Source organism: Lineus longissimus, chromosome 10 (assembly GCF_910592395.1).
Source record: "Lineus longissimus chromosome 10, tnLinLong1.2, whole genome shotgun sequence".
NCBI classification, from domain to species: Eukaryota; Metazoa; Nemertea; class Pilidiophora; order Heteronemertea; family Lineidae; genus Lineus; species Lineus longissimus.
In genome coordinates, this window is record NC_088317.1 from 17,306,290 (window position 1) to 17,327,487 (window position 21,198).

The 21,198-nt window shown below is 42.0% G+C and overlaps 1 protein-coding gene and 1 long non-coding RNA gene across 2 annotated transcripts in view; one reads left to right on the plus strand and one right to left on the minus strand.

Moving 5' to 3' along the window:
* The first annotated feature begins 3,603 nt into the window (after positions 1–3,603).
* LOC135494513 (uncharacterized) lies at positions 3,604–4,993 on the plus strand. The gene is made up of 4 exons (XR_010448395.1): positions 3,604–3,641; positions 4,022–4,140; positions 4,392–4,505; positions 4,886–4,993. It is a non-coding gene; the product is annotated as an uncharacterized LOC135494513 (long non-coding RNA).
* A 9,523-nt stretch (positions 4,994–14,516) lies between these two features.
* LOC135494498 (propionyl-CoA carboxylase beta chain, mitochondrial-like) overlaps positions 14,517–21,198 on the minus strand; it is a 49,356-nt gene continuing 42,674 nt past the window's right edge. The window contains exons 8-15 of the mRNA XM_064782530.1: positions 19,719–19,906; positions 19,550–19,631; positions 19,012–19,135; positions 18,133–18,240; positions 17,126–17,226; positions 16,863–16,961; positions 16,449–16,545; positions 14,517–16,174 (exon numbers count right to left, since the gene is read on the minus strand). Coding sequence (XP_064638600.1) covers positions 16,053–16,174; positions 16,449–16,545; positions 16,863–16,961; positions 17,126–17,226; positions 18,133–18,240; positions 19,012–19,135; positions 19,550–19,631; positions 19,719–19,906 — 921 coding nt within the window. The 3' untranslated portion in view covers positions 14,517–16,052. The remainder of the gene's footprint in view (positions 16,175–16,448; positions 16,546–16,862; positions 16,962–17,125; positions 17,227–18,132; positions 18,241–19,011; positions 19,136–19,549; positions 19,632–19,718; positions 19,907–21,198) is intronic.

Genomic DNA, 21,198 nt, shown 5'->3' on the forward strand with positions numbered 1-21,198 from the left:
AATTCGTTTTATCTTCAGAATGATCTGATATCGAACCCTGGTTGTAGTCTCGATGACATAAATATTCCTTCAATGCGGCCATGTTTTAATAATTTAGACCCTACATGTATTTATCACAATGAAATAACTAAAATGTATGCTGGCGTTACTACTCTGACCATGTCGATTTCATGATGTGCCATGGACAAAGAGTTCGAACTCGCTTCTCGTGTGAGCCGTGATCGGCATTCCACGCGGCGTCCGGACCGAAGGCATGGGAAAGATGTCCACTAAGTTTTTCACAAAAAAAACCTCTATTTTCAAGAGATATGAAGCAAATTTCTGCAAAACCATCAGAACTATTATATTTGGTAAGCATTCCTCGAAATTATCAGCTCCTTTTGTGCGAAACTCTTAGATAGACAGTGCAAAATTACTGTGAACTCTACTCTATCCCTTCTAGTGCCAAGTCCACGCATATGGCTAATGAGTGTGCGTCCCCTTCAATTAGCAATCCGTTACATGATGGAAGATGCCACAGAGCGGATTCAGTCTTTGGCATTGTTTCCCGTCCTTTGAGAATGGGGGGGGGGGGGGGGCGGGGGGGGGCGGGGGGGGGGGGGGTCACAAGGTCCTATACCGGGCAAGATTTTCAGACAGCGAGTGGCAACCTGACCATTTCATGGAAACAAACCGAGCTTCTTTTAAACAAGAGATTTTTGAATGAAGTACTGAAACTTGGCTTTTTGGAAACAACCTCAGAAACAGTTTTGTTTGGAATGAAATTTCTTTGGAAACAAACCAGGACATTTGGGAAAGAAAGACTGTTCCCCAAACCTAACAAACGGCTTGCCAAATTTGCCAGGAATTCGCACCGGTTGTTATAGATTTGGAGATTAATAGTTCTGTAGCTTTGCAAGTTTTTTCACTGGTCTCATAGATCACAGAAACATCGTTTCCAGATCAGGGAAGCGACTGAAGACAAGGACAAAGGCACAACCTGACAAAGGTTACAGCGATTACGTCATCGCGCGAGATTTCATTCCACGGGGTTCCAAGTTCTCGCGGATTGTATTCCACGGGGTTCCGAGTTATCACAGGCGCCTGAACAGCCAAATCAAGCCTAGCGCTCGATCAGCCTGGGCGTCTTCAAATAAAGAAATTACAGAATATATGATACTTGAACATAAAATATTGGATTTTATGTTCTGTGTATTGATCTATTGCCCCGGGTCGATCTCCATGAGCCTGGTTTCTTCACGCACCTGTGTCTTCTTCAAAAATCATGCGCAGTGGTCATGCAATCGTCTGCAACGTGGAAGATACACTGAGCGGGAGGCGGGAGCATCAAAACTTCTCCGCTAAAAACCTCGATTTTACGTTTCTTAATGTGAGTAAAGGCATCTTTTAGCGGTATCAATTGATAGCTGAGATGCCATAGCTCATCGATACATTGATTTTGATTCGTTGCTTTCACTATTGATGCAATATTTCGTGATTTTTCCCGGTGCACAAAAAAAGTGACATGGCGCCGACACTTTTGGTAAGTGGGCGCTCGGAACTTCTCCAAAAAAAATTTAAATTGGAAGTTCTAGCAACCCGTCCAGGTCATTTAAACCAAATATTTGTGTTGTATGTGTATTTTTACTTCTGGTAAACTGGATTTTATCAGTTCTTTGAGCGTTTTTTCTCAAGAAAAACGTGCATAAAAAAATAATTGGTGAGAAAGCGGAATACAGTGTTGCATGCATTGTGCATGCATGTAGACCATGTGCTTTGGCCCTGTGCATTGGGTGATTTCAAAGTCAGTTTTAATATGAGCTTTTAACACCAGATCTGACACTAAAACCACGGATTAGACCAAGATTGAAATCATGCTTGGTGTTAATGTAATACTTGGTATTAGTTTTAATCCTGTTTCAAAGTAGGTTTTAGCATCACACCAGGTTTTACACTTATAGTACACTAGGGGATGGTTTTGGCGTCTGTCAAACATTTAAACCCCAGGATAAGACATAATCTGGGTGTTAAAACTAACACTTTACCAGATTTCAATTCCGGTTTTATGAAAAATTTTCATTTTAGTGTCGGTGTAAATGTTAAGAGAAAACAAAGTATTAGTTTTATAGCAGGATTAATAGCCATATAGATTAACACTAAGATCAACACTAAATCTCAGTGTCAAAACAAAAACCAACCTTGAAATCACCCACTTGAACTCATACTAATACTAAGATAAAACCTTATCTAAACACTGTTGGTTGTTAATGCCTAAGGAATTAGTGTCATCTGTAATACAAAATGCATTGCTTGTGCTGAGAACAATACACCAAGCTTGGATTAAGACCGTAATCTTGGTGTTAGTGTGACACTTAAACCCCAGGATAAGACATAATCTAGGTGTTAAAACTAACACTTTACCAGATTTCAATTCAGGTTTTATCATAGGTTTTCATTTTAGTGTCAGCATAAGTGTTAAGAGAAAACAAAGTATTAGTTTTATAGCAGGATTAATAGCCATAGATTAACACTAAGATTAACACTAAATCTCCGTGTCAAAACCAAAACCAACTTTGAAATCACCCATTGGGTGCGGATTTTCCCGCCTACTTTTCAAGGCTACTTGGCCTAGCTTAGTCTTACACTGTATTTGTCAATGCAGCAATGGACGAAAGGTACCCTGTTCATTGTTTAATTGGTTTCAAGTTGTCATAGCCTTTCAATGTTCAATAATATTAATGCTTTTGGTGATGATTTGATTGAAAACATGACTTTTATGTCATGGTAAACTTGCACTGCCTGTGAAAAGATGGTCGAAATTTATTTTCGCATACGGTCTATGACTTATTTAGTCCAATTTTTATTGCCCCAAGCCAAGGGAGACCCGCCTAGTCAGGGGTAGGCTGGGAGTGCATCTATAAAATGTGCCTCACATATGTTATCAGCTTGTTGTGGACTTGTTGTTCACTGAATCAGTGTGTTTATGTCAAGAGTTTGCAATTTCATTCTCAAAATTAGGTCAAAAACATTTTCATCATAGAAACTTTAAACTTACTGTTTTATTGCAGACAGCCTGGTCAGAGTTGCTTCTCCTTGTATACCGACAAGTGCATAGCTATGGATTCAGTTCACCTCACCACCACACCCACTTCCAAGCAAGAACCACTTCACTTCTACAGCAGGTAAAACTTTAATTTTTCGATCCTGACCCATTACTTTCTTCTGAGATATGGGCTGTCATAAACAAACTTAGTACAGGGTCATGACACCTTTCAGAGTTGTGCCTGAGGAGGAAAACTTCACCTGTGTCAAAGCCTACAAGTCTATTATGAAATGAACCACACCCATGGAGTGTAGGGCTGGACATGGAGGAGGCACTTGAAGTTCTTCTTTGCCTTGAGCATTGCTCTGCACTTGAAGATGCTATTTTCCAGGGAGTATTCCTCCTCAACGTGTGATGAGACTCCGTCTTGCTTCTGGATGTAACCCATGACTGGTCAGATACATTTCAATATTCAACATGAAGATTTTGATTTGTTTTTTAATTGCAGACAGCCTTGCCAGAGATATGACTTCTTGCATAATGACAGGTGCTTACCTATGGATTCACTTCACCTCACCACACCCACTTCCAAGCAAGAACCACTTCAGTTCTACAGCAGGTAAAACTTTAATTTTTCGATCCTGACCCATTACTTTCTTCTGAGATATGGGCTGTCATAAACAAACTTAGTACAGGGTCATGACACCTTTCAGAGTTGTGCCTGAGGAGGAAAACTACACCTGTGTCAAAGCCTACAAGTCTTATGAAAAGAACCGCACCCATGGACATGATGGAGTGTAGGGCTGGACATGGAGGAGGCACTTGAATGAAGTTCTTATTTGCCTTGAGCATTGCTCTACACTTGAAGATGCTATGTTCCAGGGAGTATTCCTCCTCAACGTGTGATGAGACTCCATCTTGCTTCTGGATGTAACCCATGACTGGTCAGATACATTTCAATATTCAACATGAAGATTTTGATTTGTTTTTTAATTGCAGACAGCCTTGCCAGAGATATGACTTCTTGCATAATGACAAGTGCTTACCTATGGATTCACTTCTCTTCACCGCCATACCAACTTCCAACTTAGAACCACTTCAGTTGAGAGCATTTCGAGGTAAAATTTTTAATGATTTAAACCTGAAATCTTTTGTTGCTTCCTTCCTAGAGGATGGGCTTTCAATGACGGATACGTACTGAGTAAAGGGTCATGACACGTTAGTTGTGCCTGAAGGGATCCACAGTTGTGTAAAGAATTACACCGAGAGAGTTGGGGTCGGTCATGAGGAAACTTCTTGATGTGACCATGACTGGTCAGATACATTTCAATATTCAACATGAAGATTTTGATTTGTTTTTTAATTGCAGACAGCCTTGCCAGAGATGTGACTACTTGCATAATGACAAGTGCTTACCTATGGATTCACTTCACCTCACCACCACACCCACTTCCAAGCAAGAACCACTTCAGTTCTACAGCAGGTAAAACTTTAATTTTTCGATCCTGACCCATTACTTTCTTCTGAGATATGGGCTGTCATAAACAAACTTAGTACAGGGTCATGACACCTTTCAGAGTTGTGCCTGAGGAGGAAAACTACACCTGTGTCAAAGCCTACAAGTCTTATGAAAAGAACCGCACCCATGGACATGATGGAGTGTAGGGCTGGACATGGAGGAGGCACTTGAATGAAGTTCTTATTTGCCTTGAGCATTGCTCTGCACTTGAAGATGCTATGTTCCAGGGAGTATTCCTCCTCAACGTGTGATGAGACTCCATCTTGCTTCTGGATGTAACCCATGACTGGTCAGATACATTTCAATATTCAACATGAAGATTTTGATTTGTTTTTTAATTGCAGACAGCCTTGCCAGAGATATGACTTCTTGCATAATGACAAGTGCTTACCTATGGATTCACTTCTCTTCACCGCCATACCAACTTCCAACTTAGAACCACTTCAGTTGAGAGCATTTCGAGGTAAAATTTTTAATGATTTAAACCTGAAATCTTTGTCCCTTCCTTCCTAGAGGATGGGCTTTCAATGACGGATACATACTGAGTAAAAGGTCATGACATGTAAGTTGTGCCTGAAGGGATCCACAGTTGTGTAAAGAATTACACCAATAGAGTTGGGGTCGGTCATGAGGAAACTTCTTGATGTGACCATGACTGGTCAGATACATTTCAGAATTCAACATCAATGAGGAGAGTCCAACATTAACCTGCTGTGATGAAAACTCATTGAAAATTATTCTTATAATGATAACTTTGTGCATGGTCAGATATCATGAGGTATTTGTTATCATTTTGATTCATCTCAAATTGTCTTTGAGGACAAAGCCACAACCAGGATGTCAATAGATAATTTTAGCAATTCAAATTTTAGGTTCTTTGTGGGCCGTCCTTGGACAGTTAAGACAGGCACATACAAAGCGACTAGACATGTCAGGAGTTTTTCAGTCGGCTCTTTTTCCAGTATGTGAGACTAAGATGGTCAGCTGGTATGCAGGATTGTTTTGGATATTATTAGAACACTTTACTCAGCCAGGGTAATGACCCATTGCTAGGCTGTTTACCTTGTGGAAACCAGCACTGTAGATGAACATTTTATAGTCCAATTCTTTGTATTCAACAAGATGGTCTACTTTTGCAGGATCAGCGTTGAAGACACACACTCAAAGGCAGGCTGGAAGACAATAACAGGCCAGGATGGTGGCGTCTAGACTGCAAAGTTAACAACTGTTCGGGGAGACTGGAGCCAGACCTCTGGTAGGGTGATTATTATTGCATAGGTTCTTAATCTTATTGACAACTCAGTGAACTTCATGAGCAGTGCGTGAATGACTTCACCCATGTTTAGAGTCCAATTCTTTGAATTCAACAAGATGGTCAACTTTTGCAAGACCTTGCTCCTTATCCTTTGTGGGACTTAAGGTCTCAGTCCATCTCTACTCTTCATTTGGTCTTTTGTCGACAGCCCTGTCCTATTACTGGAACTGCTAGCACATTCAAATATTTTCAAAGTCAGATTGCTCCCACAACTTGGGACGCAAGTGTTTTGTGAGATGAGTTTCATCCTAATTCATTTGATTTCGAAATTGTTTGTGCTATCCAAGATGCTGTTGCATGTTGCTTTAGATGCTATGGTAACTAAATAAAAGCTTTAGGTGTGGTATGTTGCATCTGAATAGGTAGGTGGCAAACTAGATGAACAATTGGAGCTTTCATTGCAAACAATTCACAGAATTGCCAACTGATTTGAAGAGCCAGCATAAGATGAGCAGCTGACCAAGTGCAATGGAAAGCTTGCTGGATTTAAAAATCAGTATTCATTTCAAATAACGCAGAACCCCAGGTAGTCCTAAATGGCCAGAAAGACACTTGCAGGAAAGACCAAATACATGCTCTCTGGGACCTTACTGCTTTGGGGGTGTACTGATTGAAGAAGTTGTACCAGAATATTGCCAAAGAGACAATAGTTTTGTGATGTGTCTTGGAAAGCCAACAAGAATGGCACAAAGTTCAGCAGGGTTTTATCATGAGATCTGTACTCCCTTTCCAGCCCTTCTGCAAACCAAAAGCCATGTGTAGATGGCAAGAGAGGCAAGTAATGATGTTACGGAGCAAGAACAGCAAGATTCGGACAAGTCATGATGTTCACACCAGCATCAGCCTGGTTTCAAGATCATTGGAGAAAACAAGAACCACTACAGTAGAAAGCCTGGGTTTGTTCAGCGGGAGTGGATCACCGAGGCTGTCCAAGGGAGACGGAACAGTTTGGTTTGGCGAGGCTTAAGTATCCATAGACAAACTGTCAACCAAAGGGGTGCCAGTTTTTTGTGACAGAGTTCATTCTGCAGTAATTTTGCAGTTTGAAAAGACCCTGCCTCTGATCCAATGCAGTCGAGCTGTCGACATAGCGATGCCAGTCATTGCACTTGTTATAGTTGACAATGACAAAATTAAGCTTACTAAAGTTTTTGAATTGTCGGAAGACGAGAGGAGGGCTCTAAAACAGGATGCCTTACCGTGGGTATATGTACGAAGTAGCCACCTCAGCTAGGCAATCTTGCTACGATGAAATATCAACAGCCAGTCAACGAAAGGATGGAAGCTTCAGGAGGTCAAGTGTCGGAGACTTTCGTGTCTTATGGCTTACAAATTTATGCTAGTTGTAAAAGTTTGGTTACTTTTTGTTTTAGTTATGTGCAGACTTGGCTCTTTCTTTTGAGCAGTACAGTTGTAGGATAAATCCTGTTTGTAATTTTATAAATCAGTTGCTCATTAAGGGCTTACGAAGGTTTTGATGCCTTGCTGGCATATCTGCATACCAGTAAATATGTGCAGATTCATTTCTTGCTTTGAAGCAATATTGTTGCTACACTCCTAAAGCAGTGGCAATATTCAGGTCTTTTCTGCCTCACGGACAAATCTGCATACCAGTAATTATGTGCAGACTTGGCTCTTCCAGAGATTGTAGGACTGGGTCCATTGAATGTAACAAAAATAATCGATGCCTATTTACAAATGAAATGAAGAGTCTGCATTTTGGTGCAACTCCATATAACTGTCAGGTGATTTCGCTCTGAACTTGTGACACTCTGATCGGTCTGAAATAATCATAATCTCGCTCCTCTGGGAAAATTTTGCAGCCGCATGGCACCTTCTTGTTACCGACCTGAGAGATGGCGATGTCGGAAGTGCATGACGGTCGGCAAACCTATTGCGAATGGGCAGCATAATTGGGTGTAGGATATTCCGAAACCATTGCACACTCCTGAATCTGCGGTGGGTTGGTACCCCACGCTACGTAAGGGGTAGGTTTTGGGGTAAAACTTGGTCCACGTGTATAGGTCGTGCCTTAAAAAGATGAGAAGTTGCGAATTGACGCCCTGTGAAGTGTCCTTCGACCAGCTAGTGCCAATCCGGTCACTGTCTCCAGGTCACCATGCCTCGGTCAATGAGCGGGCGAAGCACCCAATGGCTCCGTCAGGAGTACATCGTCAACTTCAGCCCGTAGTCAAACCGGTACACGCACAAATATCTTAGTTGAGAGTGGGGGACATCTATAAAGTGCTTCTCATCGGGGTAATACAGTATTGACCCCATTTTTTGTTGGATTCATTTCCACTGAGGAGTGGTCGATAATGAGAATTTCAGGCCAGTCTGATTATCACCAGTACAGAGGGTGATTATCTAATAGTTATGTGGCTTTGCCTCAAACTGTATACTCTTTCATGTCAATTGTAAACTAGTGTTGCTTGGTAGTGTTCAGGGTCTTTTTGTCGAACAGGCACATCTACAATACCAGTAATTATGTGCAAACATCATTTTTGCTTTGAAGCAATATCGTTGCTACACTCCAAAAGCAGTGGCTGTCTTCCGGTCTTCTGCCTCGCGGGCAAATCTGCATACCAGTGATTATATGCATACTTAAGTTTTGCTTTGAAGCAATATCAGTGCTACACTTGTGAAGCAGTGGCAGTGTTTAGGTCTTGTCTGCCTCGCTGACTTATCATACCAGTAGTTATGTGCAGACTTGGCTCTTTCTTTGGAGCAGTACAGTTGTAAGATAAATCCTGTTTGTAATTTTATAAATCAGTTGCTCATTAAGGGCTTACGAAGGTTTTGATGCCTTGCTGGCATATCTGCATACCAGTAAATATGTGCAGATTCATTTCTTGCTTTGAAGCAATATTGTTGCTACACTCCTAAAGCAGTGGCAATGTTCAGGTCTTTTCTGCCTCACGGACAAATCTGCATACCAGTAATTATGTGCAGACTTGGCCCTTCCAGAGATTGTAGGACTGGGTCCATTGAATGTAACAAAAATAATCGATGCCTATTTACAAATGAAATGAAGAGTCTGCATTTTGGTGCAACTCCATATAACTGTCAGGTGATTTCGCTCTGAACTTGTGACACTCTGATCGGTCTGAAATAATCATAATCTCGCTCCTCTGGGAAAATTTTGCAGCCGCATGGCACCTTCTTGTTACCGACCTGAGAGATGGCGATGTCGGAAGTGCATGACGGTCGGCAAACCTATTGCGAATGGGCAGCATAATTGGGTGTAGGATATTCCGAAACCATTGCACACTCCTGAATCTGCGGTGGGTTGGTACCCCACGCTACGTAAGGGGTAGGTTTTGGGGTAAAACTTGGTCCACGTGTATAGGTCGTGCCTTAAAAAGATGAGAAGTTGCGAATTGACGCCCTGTGAAGTGTCCTTCGACCAGCTAGTGCCAATCCGGTCACTGTCTCCAGGTCACCATGCCTCGGTCAATGAGCGGGCGAAGCACCCAATGGCTCCGTCAGGAGTACATCGTCAACTTCAGCCCGTAGTCAAACCGGTACACGCACAAATATCTTAGTTGAGAGTGGGGGACATCTATAAAGTGCTTCTCATCGGGGTAATACAGTATTGACCCCATTTTTTGTTGGATTCATTTCCACTGAGGAGTGGTCGATAATGAGAATTTCAGGCCAGTCTGATTATCACCAGTACAGAGGGTGATTATCTAATAGTTATGTGGCTTTGCCTCAAACTGTATACTCTTTCATGTCAATTGTAAACTAGTGTTGCTTGGTAGTGTTCAGGGTCTTTTTGTCGAACAGGCACATCTACAATACCAGTAATTATGTGCAAACATCATTTTTGCTTTGAAGCAATATCGTTGCTACACTCCAAAAGCAGTGGCTGTCTTCCGGTCTTCTGCCTCGCGGGCAAATCTGCATACCAGTGATTATATGCATACTTAAGTTTTGCTTTGAAGCAATATCAGTGCTACACTTGTGAAGCAGTGGCAGTGTTCAAGTCTTGCCTGCCTCGATGACATATCTGCATACCAGTAGTTATGTGCAGACTTGGCTCTTTCTTTGGAGCAGTACAGTTGTAAGATAAATCCTGTTTGTAATTTTATAAATCAGTTGCTCATTAAGGGCTTACGAAGGTTTTGATGCCTTGCTGGCATATCTGCATACCAGTAAATATGTGCAGATTCATTTCTTGCTTTGAAGCAATATTGTTGCTACACTCCTAAAGCAGTGGCAATGTTCAGGTCTTTTCTGCCTCACGGACAAATCTGCATACCAGTAATTATGTGCAGACTTGGCCCTTCCAGAGATTGTAGGACTGGGTCCATTGAATGTAACAAAAATAATCGATGCCTATTTACAAATGAAATGAAGTGTCTGCATTTTGGTGCAACTCCATATAACTGTCAGGTGATTTCGCTCTGAACTTGTGACACTCTGATCGGTCTGAAATAATCATAATCTCGCTCCTCTGGGAAAATTTTGCAGCCGCATGACACCTTCTTGTTACCGACCTGAGAGATGGCGATGTCGGAAGTGCATGACGGTCGGCAAACCTATTGCGAATGGGCAGCATAATTGGGTGTAGGATATTCCGAAACCATTGCACACTCCTGAATCTGCGGTGGGTTGGTACCCCACGCTACGTAAGGGGTAGGTTTTGGGGTAAAACTTGGTCCACGTGTATAGGTCGTGCCTTAAAAAGATGAGAAGTTGCGAATTGACGCCCTGTGAAGTGTCCTTCGACCAGCTAGTGCCAATCCGGTCACTGTCTCCAGGTCACCATGCCTCGGTCAATGAGCGGGCGAAGCACCCAATGGCTCCGTCAGGAGTACATCGTCAACTTCAGCCCGTAGTCAAACCGGTACACGCACAAATATCTTAGTTGAGAGTGGGGGACATCTATAAAGTGCTTCTCATCGGGGTAATACAGTATTGACCCCATTTTTTGTTGGATTCATTTCCACTGAGGAGTGGTCGATAATGAGAATTTCAGGCCAGTCTGATTATCACCAGTACAGAGGGTGATTATCTAATAGTTATGTGGCTTTGCCTCAAACTGTATACTCTTTCATGTCAATTGTAAACTAGTGTTGCTTGGTAGTGTTCAGGGTCTTTTTGTCGAACAGGCACATCTACAATACCAGTAATTATGTGCAAACATCATTTTTGCTTTGAAGCAATATCGTTGCTACACTCCTAAAGCAGTGGCTGTCTTCCGGTCTTCTGCCTCGCGGGCAAATCTGCATACCAGTGATTATATGCATACTTAAGTTTTGCTTTGAAGCAATATCAGTGCTACACTTGTGAAGCAGTGGCAGTGTTTAGGTCTTGTCTGCCTCGCTGACTTATCATACCAGTAGTTATGTGCAGACTTGGCTCTTTCTTTGGAGCAGTACAGTTGTAAGATAAATCCTGTTTGTAATTTTATAAATCAGTTGCTCATTAAGGGCTTACGAAGGTTTTGATGCCTTGCTGGCATATCTGCATACCAGTAAATATGTGCAGATTCATTTCTTGCTTTGAAGCAATATTGTTGCTACACTCCTAAAGCAGTGGCAATGTTCAGGTCTTTTCTGCCTCACGGACAAATCTGCATACCAGTAATTATGTGCAGACTTGGCCCTTCCAGAGATTGTAGGACTGGGTCCATTGAATGTAACAAAAATAATCGATGCCTATTTACAAATGAAATGAAGTGTCTGCATTTTGGTGCAACTCCATATAACTGTCAGGTGATTTCGCTCTGAACTTGTGACACTCTGATCGGTCTGAAATAATCATAATCTCGCTCCTCTGGGAAAATTTTGCAGCCGCATGACACCTTCTTGTTACCGACCTGAGAGATGGCGATGTCGGAAGTGCATGACGGTCGGCAAACCTATTGCGAATGGGCAGCATAATTGGGTGTAGGATATTCCGAAACCATTGCACACTCCTGAATCTGCGGTGGGTTGGTACCCCACGCTACGTAAGGGGTAGGTTTTGGGGTAAAACTTGGTCCACGTGTATAGGTCGTGCCTTAAAAAGATGAGAAGTTGCGAATTGACGCCCTGTGAAGTGTCCTTCGACCAGCTAGTGCCAATCCGGTCACTGTCTCCAGGTCACCATGCCTCGGTCAATGAGCGGGCGAAGCACCCAATGGCTCCGTCAGGAGTACATCGTCAACTTCAGCCCGTAGTCAAACCGGTACACGCACAAATATCTTAGTTGAGAGTGGGGGACATCTATAAAGTGCTTCTCATCGGGGTAATACAGTATTGACCCCATTTTTTGTTGGATTCATTTCCACTGAGGAGTGGTCGATAATGAGAATTTCAGGCCAGTCTGATTATCACCAGTACAGAGGGTGATTATCTAATAGTTATGTGGCTTTGCCTCAAACTGTATACTCTTTCATGTCAATTGTAAACTAGTGTTGCTTGGTAGTGTTCAGGGTCTTTTTGTCGAACAGGCACATCTACAATACCAGTAATTATGTGCAAACATCATTTTTGCTTTGAAGCAATATCGTTGCTACACTCCTAAAGCAGTGGCTGTCTTCCGGTCTTCTGCCTCGCGGGCAAATCTGCATACCAGTGATTATATGCATACTTAAGTTTTGCTTTGAAGCAATATCAGTGCTACACTTGTGAAGCAGTGGCAGTGTTTAGGTCTTGTCTGCCTCGCTGACATATCTGCATACCAGTAGTTTTGTGCAGACTTGGCTCTTTCTTTGGAGCAGTACAGTTGTAAGATAAATCCTATTTGTAATTTTATAAATCAGATGCTCATTAAGGGCTTACAAAGGTTTTGATGCCTTGCTGGCATATCTGCATACCAGTAAATATGTGCAGATTCATTTCTTGCTTTGAAGCAATATTGTTGCTACACTCCTAAAGCAGTGGCAATGTTCAGGTCTTTTCTGCCTCGCGGACAAATCTGCATACCAGTAATTATGTGCAGACTTGGCCCTTCCAGAGATTGTAGGACTGGGTCCATTGAATGTAACAAAAATAATCGATGCCTATTTACAAATGCAATGAAGAGTCTGCATTTTGGTGAAAAGTTGTAAATCTGGTTATTGGAGTAAAGATTGTACAATGGAATATCCACACCTGGTATTCTTGTTACTGTAGCTTAGCTGGTGTATTGTGACCTTTTTGTTTTCTCTTTTAAAAACCTATGCAATTTGCTGAACTGAACCCTCCAGAGATTGTTGGACTGGGTCCATTAAATTTGACAAAAATATCCAACAGCTATTTACAAATGAAATGAGGGGTCAGCCTTTTGGTGTAAATCCATATAACTGTTTGGTGATTTCGCTCTGAACTTGTGACACTCTGATCGAATGGCTCGAGAATAGTTTCTGTGATTCTACTTTACCATGAGCAGGCCCGTTTAGGCCTAGAACTGTGTAGTTTGTGCTCTGTAGTATGTGATTTGAAAAGTTGTAAATCTGTTTTTTGGCGTAAAGATTGTACAATGGAACAAGTGTCATTTTGTGTGCTTTAGTCTTTGACATAATATTGTAGGATTGGAGCTGCAGAAGAGGGGAGTAAAAACGCTAGACTATAAATGCTGTAGAAAAACTAAACAGCATTTCAAGAATCTTGGTGGAGGGGACTTCCCGACTTGTGCCTTGCATTTATTTGGCTGCAGGTGTAAAATGTGCTCCACTCCTGTATTGTTTATGCAAAGGGTTCTTGATATTATCAATAAACTACCAAGTTTGGCCTTATATCTTGGCATTGAGACTATCGGTAATATGGTGGTCTGTACTCCAGCCCAGAGTTCACCTTGTTCTGTTGGCTTCTTTGGGACAATGTCACAACCTGGGATTATACCCATCCATCTGAGGCAGGTTAGTTGGTTTGTGACATTGTACCAGTCCTGAGCATCCTCGTTGAGACCCGACTACTAATGGTGGTCTATACTCTAGCCCAGAATTAACATTGCTCTGGTGGCTCGTCTGGGGCCGAGTCACAACCTAAGATTGTGCCCGTCCTGATGCAGACAGATTAAAGCCTCCAGGTCCTTCTACTTGACCATCCTCGTTGAGACCCGACTACTAATGGTGGTCTATACTCTAGCCCAGATTGACATTGCTCTGGTGGCTTGTCTTGGGCCAAGTCACAACCTAAAATTGTGCCCGTCCTGATGCAGACAGATTAAAGCCTCCAGGTCCTTCTACTTGACCATCCTCGTTGAGACCCGACTACTAATGGTGGTCTATACTCTAGCCCAGATTGACATTGCTCTGGTGGCTTGTCTTGGGCCGAGTCACAACCTAAGATTGTGCCCGTCCTGATGCAGACAGATTAAAGCCTCCAGTCCCTTCTACTTGACTATCCTCGTTGAGACCAGACTACTAATGGTGGTCTATACTCTAGCACAGATTGACATTGCTCTGGTGGCTTGTCTTGGGCCGAGTCACAACCTAAGATTGTGTCCGTCCTTCTGATGTAGACAGATTAAAGCAGGGATAGCTTCATAATATCTTGTTCTCATCAAGTGGAAACAATGGACTCCAGGAGCTGATTCAGGGGGAACACCCTTACCTACCTACCTATTTCAAGAAACATTTCATTATAACAAAATTTTGAATTTTACAGAGCCTTTTTCTTCGCCACCCTCTACATTTTTTAACCTCATCCTTCCCTGAAATGGAATTAAAAAACAATCCAAACCAATTTAATGTCATGATATAATGTACACTTTATAACAAGTGGAATGAAATTCTCCCAGAAAATAACCTCCACTCCTACTTGGAACATTGCAAATTTACAACATGTACCTCATAGAACACTACCATTACAACATCAGATCCTTTGAGTAGCCATTTAAAATCCCACTGGAGTGACCTTGGAAACACCACTGGTTATGTTGAGTGGTAGTGGCTTTCACAGATGCATCGGCACTGCTTACCAGTGGGTTAACAACAAAGAACCTTTTTGAAATCCAACTGGAAGTCCACTGGAAGTCCACTGGAATAACCTTGGAAACACCACTGGTAATGTCAAGGGGAAAAAACCTTTAAAACAATATACAATTACATCTATCAGGGCCTTCCAATTGTACTCTTTTTAGAAATATCCACAAATAAGGACAACCCCTATGTAGTAGCTTCCAATGATCGTTCAATTTTTAAAAAGTCGACTGCAGGTGTCCTCGTAATCACCAAAAAAAATGTTTCTGACGATCATCGATGAAGTGGGGATTCCCCAGATGTGCTTCCCGCTCATGGGCACTTTAGGGGCAAGTCGCGAAAATTGATGGGCACTCAAAGAGCAAGCAGGCGTGTCAGCACATCCATTAAGTGACAGCACTTTTACTTTCATATCACAGTTTAAGTACCATGAGGAAATGACGACAAAAAAATGCCTTAGAAAAACAAGACTGGTCTCAAGACAGGTCGTTTTACTTTTGATCCACTGCAGCGCCCTCTATACCAGAACATTGCCACCACCACCAACGCTCTCCAGAGTGTCTCAAACAAGCTTGACAATCTAGTTCGGGCGATCACATTCTGATGGAGGCCCTACCACATGGTTGGTACAATATGTCATGCTACGATTAAATAAAATTATACAGACAACTATCAGCTATAATAGATCACAAGCTGCCAACAACACAGGCTAACATGATTTCATCAGTATTGTCTTTAGACTACCATCACACAAATACAAACTAAAAAATCACTAAATAACCATGATTAATTTGAACTTGACCCTGTTTTTAGCAGTGAATGTTCATAACTAAAGTGTTTCTCAAACAATCGCATTCCATTTCCGAGACCAGTGACATGGTGATTGACTGCGCAGGAACTTTCCAATCACAAATGACGTGGCCATAATGTAGGTCATACATGTAGCAATAGAAAACCCTTGTTTGTGAGGTGCTAAACACCTGGAGAATCGGTCACTAACTTGGAGACATTAACTTCTAGGTTAATATTGCCTATCGTTTATGTAATGGCATGAGGCCATTCAGTGCCATTTCAAAACTGTCAATCAATCTATTTGGGCCACTGGAATCAATAGGATACCGTCTCAATCATCTCAATGTGGCAAATTAGAAAAATAGACTGGTTACATTTTCTCAATATGGCAAGCTGAGTCCACGTCCAAGCAGAAAGCCTGGGATGTGTAGCCGTCTAAATGATCGATGCCCTGCTAAAGCACTCTACAATCTCCTATCGTCCTGCCACCTGCTGGCAATTGACCACATTACAATGGGATGTTTCCATGTTTCTTCCAGGGATTCTCCAACTTCTTACGCGACAACACCTCCAGATCGGCACAGATTCGCTTCCTCGTCGTGTTAGGCTCAATGATGTCATCAACGTAACCTGCAAGAGCAAGCGTGGAATATTGTAAAAACAAACAAAAGAAGTTTGTAAAACAAAACATGACAGTATCCTCGATTGCTGTCAAAATGAGTTCCGTCACTCCGAAGGTAAAAGTCAAATTATGGTTAAAGTTTGGCGTCTTAATCCCCATTGGTAGAAGTAACTCATTGTCTCGACTGTGCCGCAAAGACAGCCCAATACGCAACTGGAATCTTCAAATTCAAATACAAATTTCAAATCTTTAACGAACGGCGTTGGCCTATCATATACACACCTTTGGCGGCGGTTGGGAAGGGGTTAGCAAACTGCTCAATGTAGTTCTCCTCCTGCTGTTCAGCATCCTTCCCACGGAAGATGATCTGAACGGCTCCCTGAAACAGAAAGTGACAAGTGATTCAGGATCCGGACCCAAGGATCTGGACGCCTACTTTAAACGCCCCCCAAACAAACCAATTTAATGGCAGCTTCCTGTGATTATATTCCTTGTGATATGCGAGAAAAGGGTTTCTTTCTATGGGTAAAATCACTCTTTATTACTCCAATTCACATATCTCAAACATGTTAAAAGAGAGGCCATCATATAGATCTGTTTCACTTTCTGGCATCGAATACAGTAACTCGGTCAGAATTCCCTGCATTCCAAAAGTCATTCAGTCCACCCTTGATATGACGGATTGACATCACCTACCTTAGCTCCCATGACGGCTACCTCTGCTGTTGGCCAGCAATAGTTCACATCGCCACGGAAATGCTTCGAAGCCATGACAATGTAGGCACCTCCATAGGCCTGGAAAGATACATACACACTTTATAGAAAGTAGCATAGATCTTGGCAAACTTCCAAGGGATAAATATGCTTGATGATTGATTGACTGACTGAATTTTGGGAAAAATTGCAGATTTTTTGAATTTTTCTTTAAAAGTAATTTGAAGGGTTTTTAGTTTCCTCACCTTTCTCGTAATGACGGTAATCTTTGGTACTGTCGCCTCAGCATAGGCGTAAAGCAACTTGGCTCCATGACGGATGATACCGCCGTACTCCTGGGATGTACCTGAAATTGAGCGACTGAACTGAGTTAAGTCTGTGAAGGATTCAATGAAGCAAAATGAAATTTCTTGTCATCTGATTGACCAATGTCAGGCGGACACAAGCTTTTTTCAATCCAGGTTTTGTCATTAACAGCCCCACAGGACAGTAAGCCAGGCATTGATTTCTTAAAGTAGTACTTTTGAGAACGATTGAGGCCATACAACACTGGTTAGTCAATTAGTGGTGCGGAGCCTGTAATGAAATGTTAGGAGTGAAATCTTCACCCTGAGTGTTTATAAATCTGGAAATAATAAATGAATCATGGTGCTATTTACCGAAGCTCCTTTCATCTGGCCCAAGGACATTTTATAGATGTCAATATGGGAGGATTGTGAGTAGGGATTCAGGATCTCACTTTTTAAAGGACTTGAAGAGGAGTCGGGCAAAATACTGTGTCGATTCTATTAAGCCAGTTGAGAGGTGACCGTACAAAAGGCCTATCTTACCTGTAATAGGCCTATGTGTAACGTACACACCTCAACTGGCTGAATAGCAGCACAGTATGTCTACCTACATATCTTTTTGGTTCTTGAGAAATACACCAGATGTCACTATTTTACCAGGTATTTAGTCTGAGTCTTGGATGTGCGAAAGCAATCTTTGCAATGTGTTGAAAAGTAGGCCTTAAATACCACTCAAATCTTCTTGAAAAATCTATACACCGGTTTTCAAAGAGTCGAAGGGCTAGTAAAGTAGGCCAGAAATGTCTGTCGTTGAGGATGTCAAATGTTTTTGCGCTTCTTCGCTCATTATTTGTGAGGACAGGGAAGGGTTAATGTGCCTTTTTAACCCCTTCTCCCACCCCCAAACTGACTAAGATCGTCCTGTCATCATGGAGCATCAAGGCATGCAGCGTGTTTATACCTACCAGGCAGGAACCCGGGCACATCGACGAACGTCAGAATAGGAACGTTGAAAGAGTCGCAGAACCGAACGAAACGTGCCGCTTTCACCGATGCGTTTATATCGAGACACCCTGTATAATGCATAAGACGGTGCACAGAGGTTGGTTAGGTGTGGTATAGATGGAGCTACTATCACAAAGGAAAGAGATGGATGGGCAGAGACACTGTTGTAGTTAGTTGGTAGATAACCACTGAGACAATTATGTGGATGACAGAGTTTCAAACGAAGAGAGAGGAACACCAAGTTAGGAGACGAGAAGTGAGGGTGCATTTCCAGCAGCAAATCTCCTGACAAACCTGGCAGAAACCCTGGCACGTCGACCAAGGTGATGATGGGTATACTAAACGCATCACAAAATCTGATAAAACGTGCTGCTTTTACTGATGAGTTGATATCAAGGACACCTGATGAGTAAATTTGGTAAAATGGTCAATAAACATAAACTTCCCAATAAAGCTAATTTCATCATTATTTGAAGTTGTAAATCTTGGCTGGGCTGTTCAAACAAGTTAAGTGACTAACACTGATATTTACTTGGCAATACCTATATCAGTTAAGTCCATTCGGCTTTATAACACAAGTTAAAGTTAACTTGAAGTTGGTGACAAATTAATTTTGGACAACTTGGCCCATGACTGAAAGATGACATCTTTTCTGAGTTCTCTCGCTCCAATGGTAGTGTGTATCACTACAGTTCCTAGTACAGCATTATCAAGTGTGACCCAGGGCCCCAAGATAAACTTCTTAAACTCCAATTAACACCAAGTGGACGAAAATTCTTTGATTCAAGAAATTTAATAGTACTACTCGAAACAAATGTTATTCAAAATCTGATACCCACCAGCAGCAACCTTGGGTTGGTTGGCGATGATTCCAACAGTCCTGCCATTCATCCGTGCAAATCCCGTCAAGATGTTCTTGGCATAGGTCGCGCTAGTCTCGAAGAAGTCTCGCTCATCTACGATCTAAAATGAACACAGAAAGACATTGTATCCCAAACTTGTAGATTTTAGCCCCTGGTGGAAGAACTGAGAAGCAGATACAATAGCTCTGCAGTGCCACAATTGAAGTCGGAACCTAATGTCCAGATTTTGTATCCGGTAATGCATGTACGTACACACCAGATTTTGTATCCGTACTCATTTATGTGCAAAACCGGATACAAAATCTGGTAATTTTATTGCCAATTCAGACAATTGTGCTGCTGAAGGCCTCATAGGAGTATTGTGCCCTTCTAAAAGAGACAAAGTCACCTCATTATGAGCTCTCAAGATGTGAGACACAGACCTTCTCGAAGATAGGGGTCAAAATCTCCAGGATAGGGGGCCATTGGAACTGATTCTAAGGGGGTGGATATCTTCCCCCACTTGTTTACTCACGCCATAAATGATCTCCTTCATGTCATAGGCGGCAGTCGACTCCAGTGGCACAACACTGTCGATGGCTGGGACCAGACGGTCTCTGAAAAACCAAGCGGAAAAGATCAGTTGAGTCGCCTGGATAGAATTGTGGAAATTCGGCACTGAAAGGATCAACATGTGTACTCACGGTGGGTCATCGCTCCTCCTGATGGGAGCTTGGTCACGGTTGCTCATGGGCAGATAGTTCAGGAACTCCCTCAACTGCAGCATAGCCTCAACGTCATTCTCAAATGCACCCTGCGCAACGCCAGAGACAGAGTTGTGCGTCTTTGCACCGCCGAGCTCTTCTTGTGTGACGTCTTCATTTGTGACAGCCTGCAAAATAAGATAGCCACGACGGTTAAGTATCAGAAGAGATTTTGGAACGTTTTTTCATGCATAACCTAATTCCATTCGCGGCAGGAGATATTAGCCATATTTTCATAAATGCCCCCTGCGCGATGCCAGAGATAACATTGTTGTCTTTACACCTCCTAGCTCTTCTCGTTCCATGTCTTCAGTTGTGACAGTCTGCAAAATAAGATGGCCACGACCACTGAGAATTCATTAAACAACGCAACAACTCTTTTAGGTCCAGAATATAGAATTCTGCGAATGAGGAGTTATCAACACAGCAAAGATTTATCCAACAGAAGAGTTGTTCCTTGTAGAGTATATCTGTGTTGTCAAACTGAGCAAACAGCCTGGAGTGTGTGAGGACAGCATAATTCTCACGCGTGTTACTTTACAATCTAAGACATGTTTGTTGGGGAAACATTGCCTGTGGGGTAAGATGAGTCAACTGAAAAACCAAATCCTCTCCCTCTAAATTGCACATTGAAGAATATTCACAGCAACCGGACCAAGCCCAGTTTTATACTTATTGTGTAAAATATCAAAACAATTTGTAAACCTCCATGTGCAGGGGTTAAACAACTCCAGGATTTTTTTCTCCAAGGTTATGATGCATCCGTCTTGTTACATTTTCTTCCCCATCCATCTACCTCTTTCACGCAGCGCATCTAGCAGTCCACCTGCCCACAACAAAAAACCATCACCGTTGAATAAAATTCTGATTTACGAATGAAAAGCCGGCATGATATATTCATGAGTTATCTGCGATAAAACGCAGAATGCAATATTACTTAATCTATAATTTACCATTTTGCGGCATTTTACGTCATGTTTGCTTGGAATGTGAAGTTTCTTTTGTTCGGAGATGGAGAAATTCCGTCTCAAACCCATTACGGTTTTTATCAGGAATCTTCTCAAAAAGTATTTGGCAGTTTCTTGCGGTAAAGAAATGGATATTTATTCCTTCATTAAGTTTTACCATCATTTTGGTGAGAAAGTTTTTCTTGAATAGGCCATTTTATGACATGTTCAGGAAGCTGTTGCTTTATTTATTCCGTTGCAGTGACTTTTTCTGGTAGCTAGTTTTACATAATGCTCTAGTGCAGTTTTAATTCATGTTATTTGACTTTGAGCAGGATTTGCTGTAATTTGATATTTAGAGTATCATGAATTGATAAAGATTGTCCGTCCATTTGAGTTTTTTAATTTGTAAAGTTCCAAAATCTTAATCTTTATTAAGGCTTGGTATAGATATAGTCTGGGTCCCAAAATGT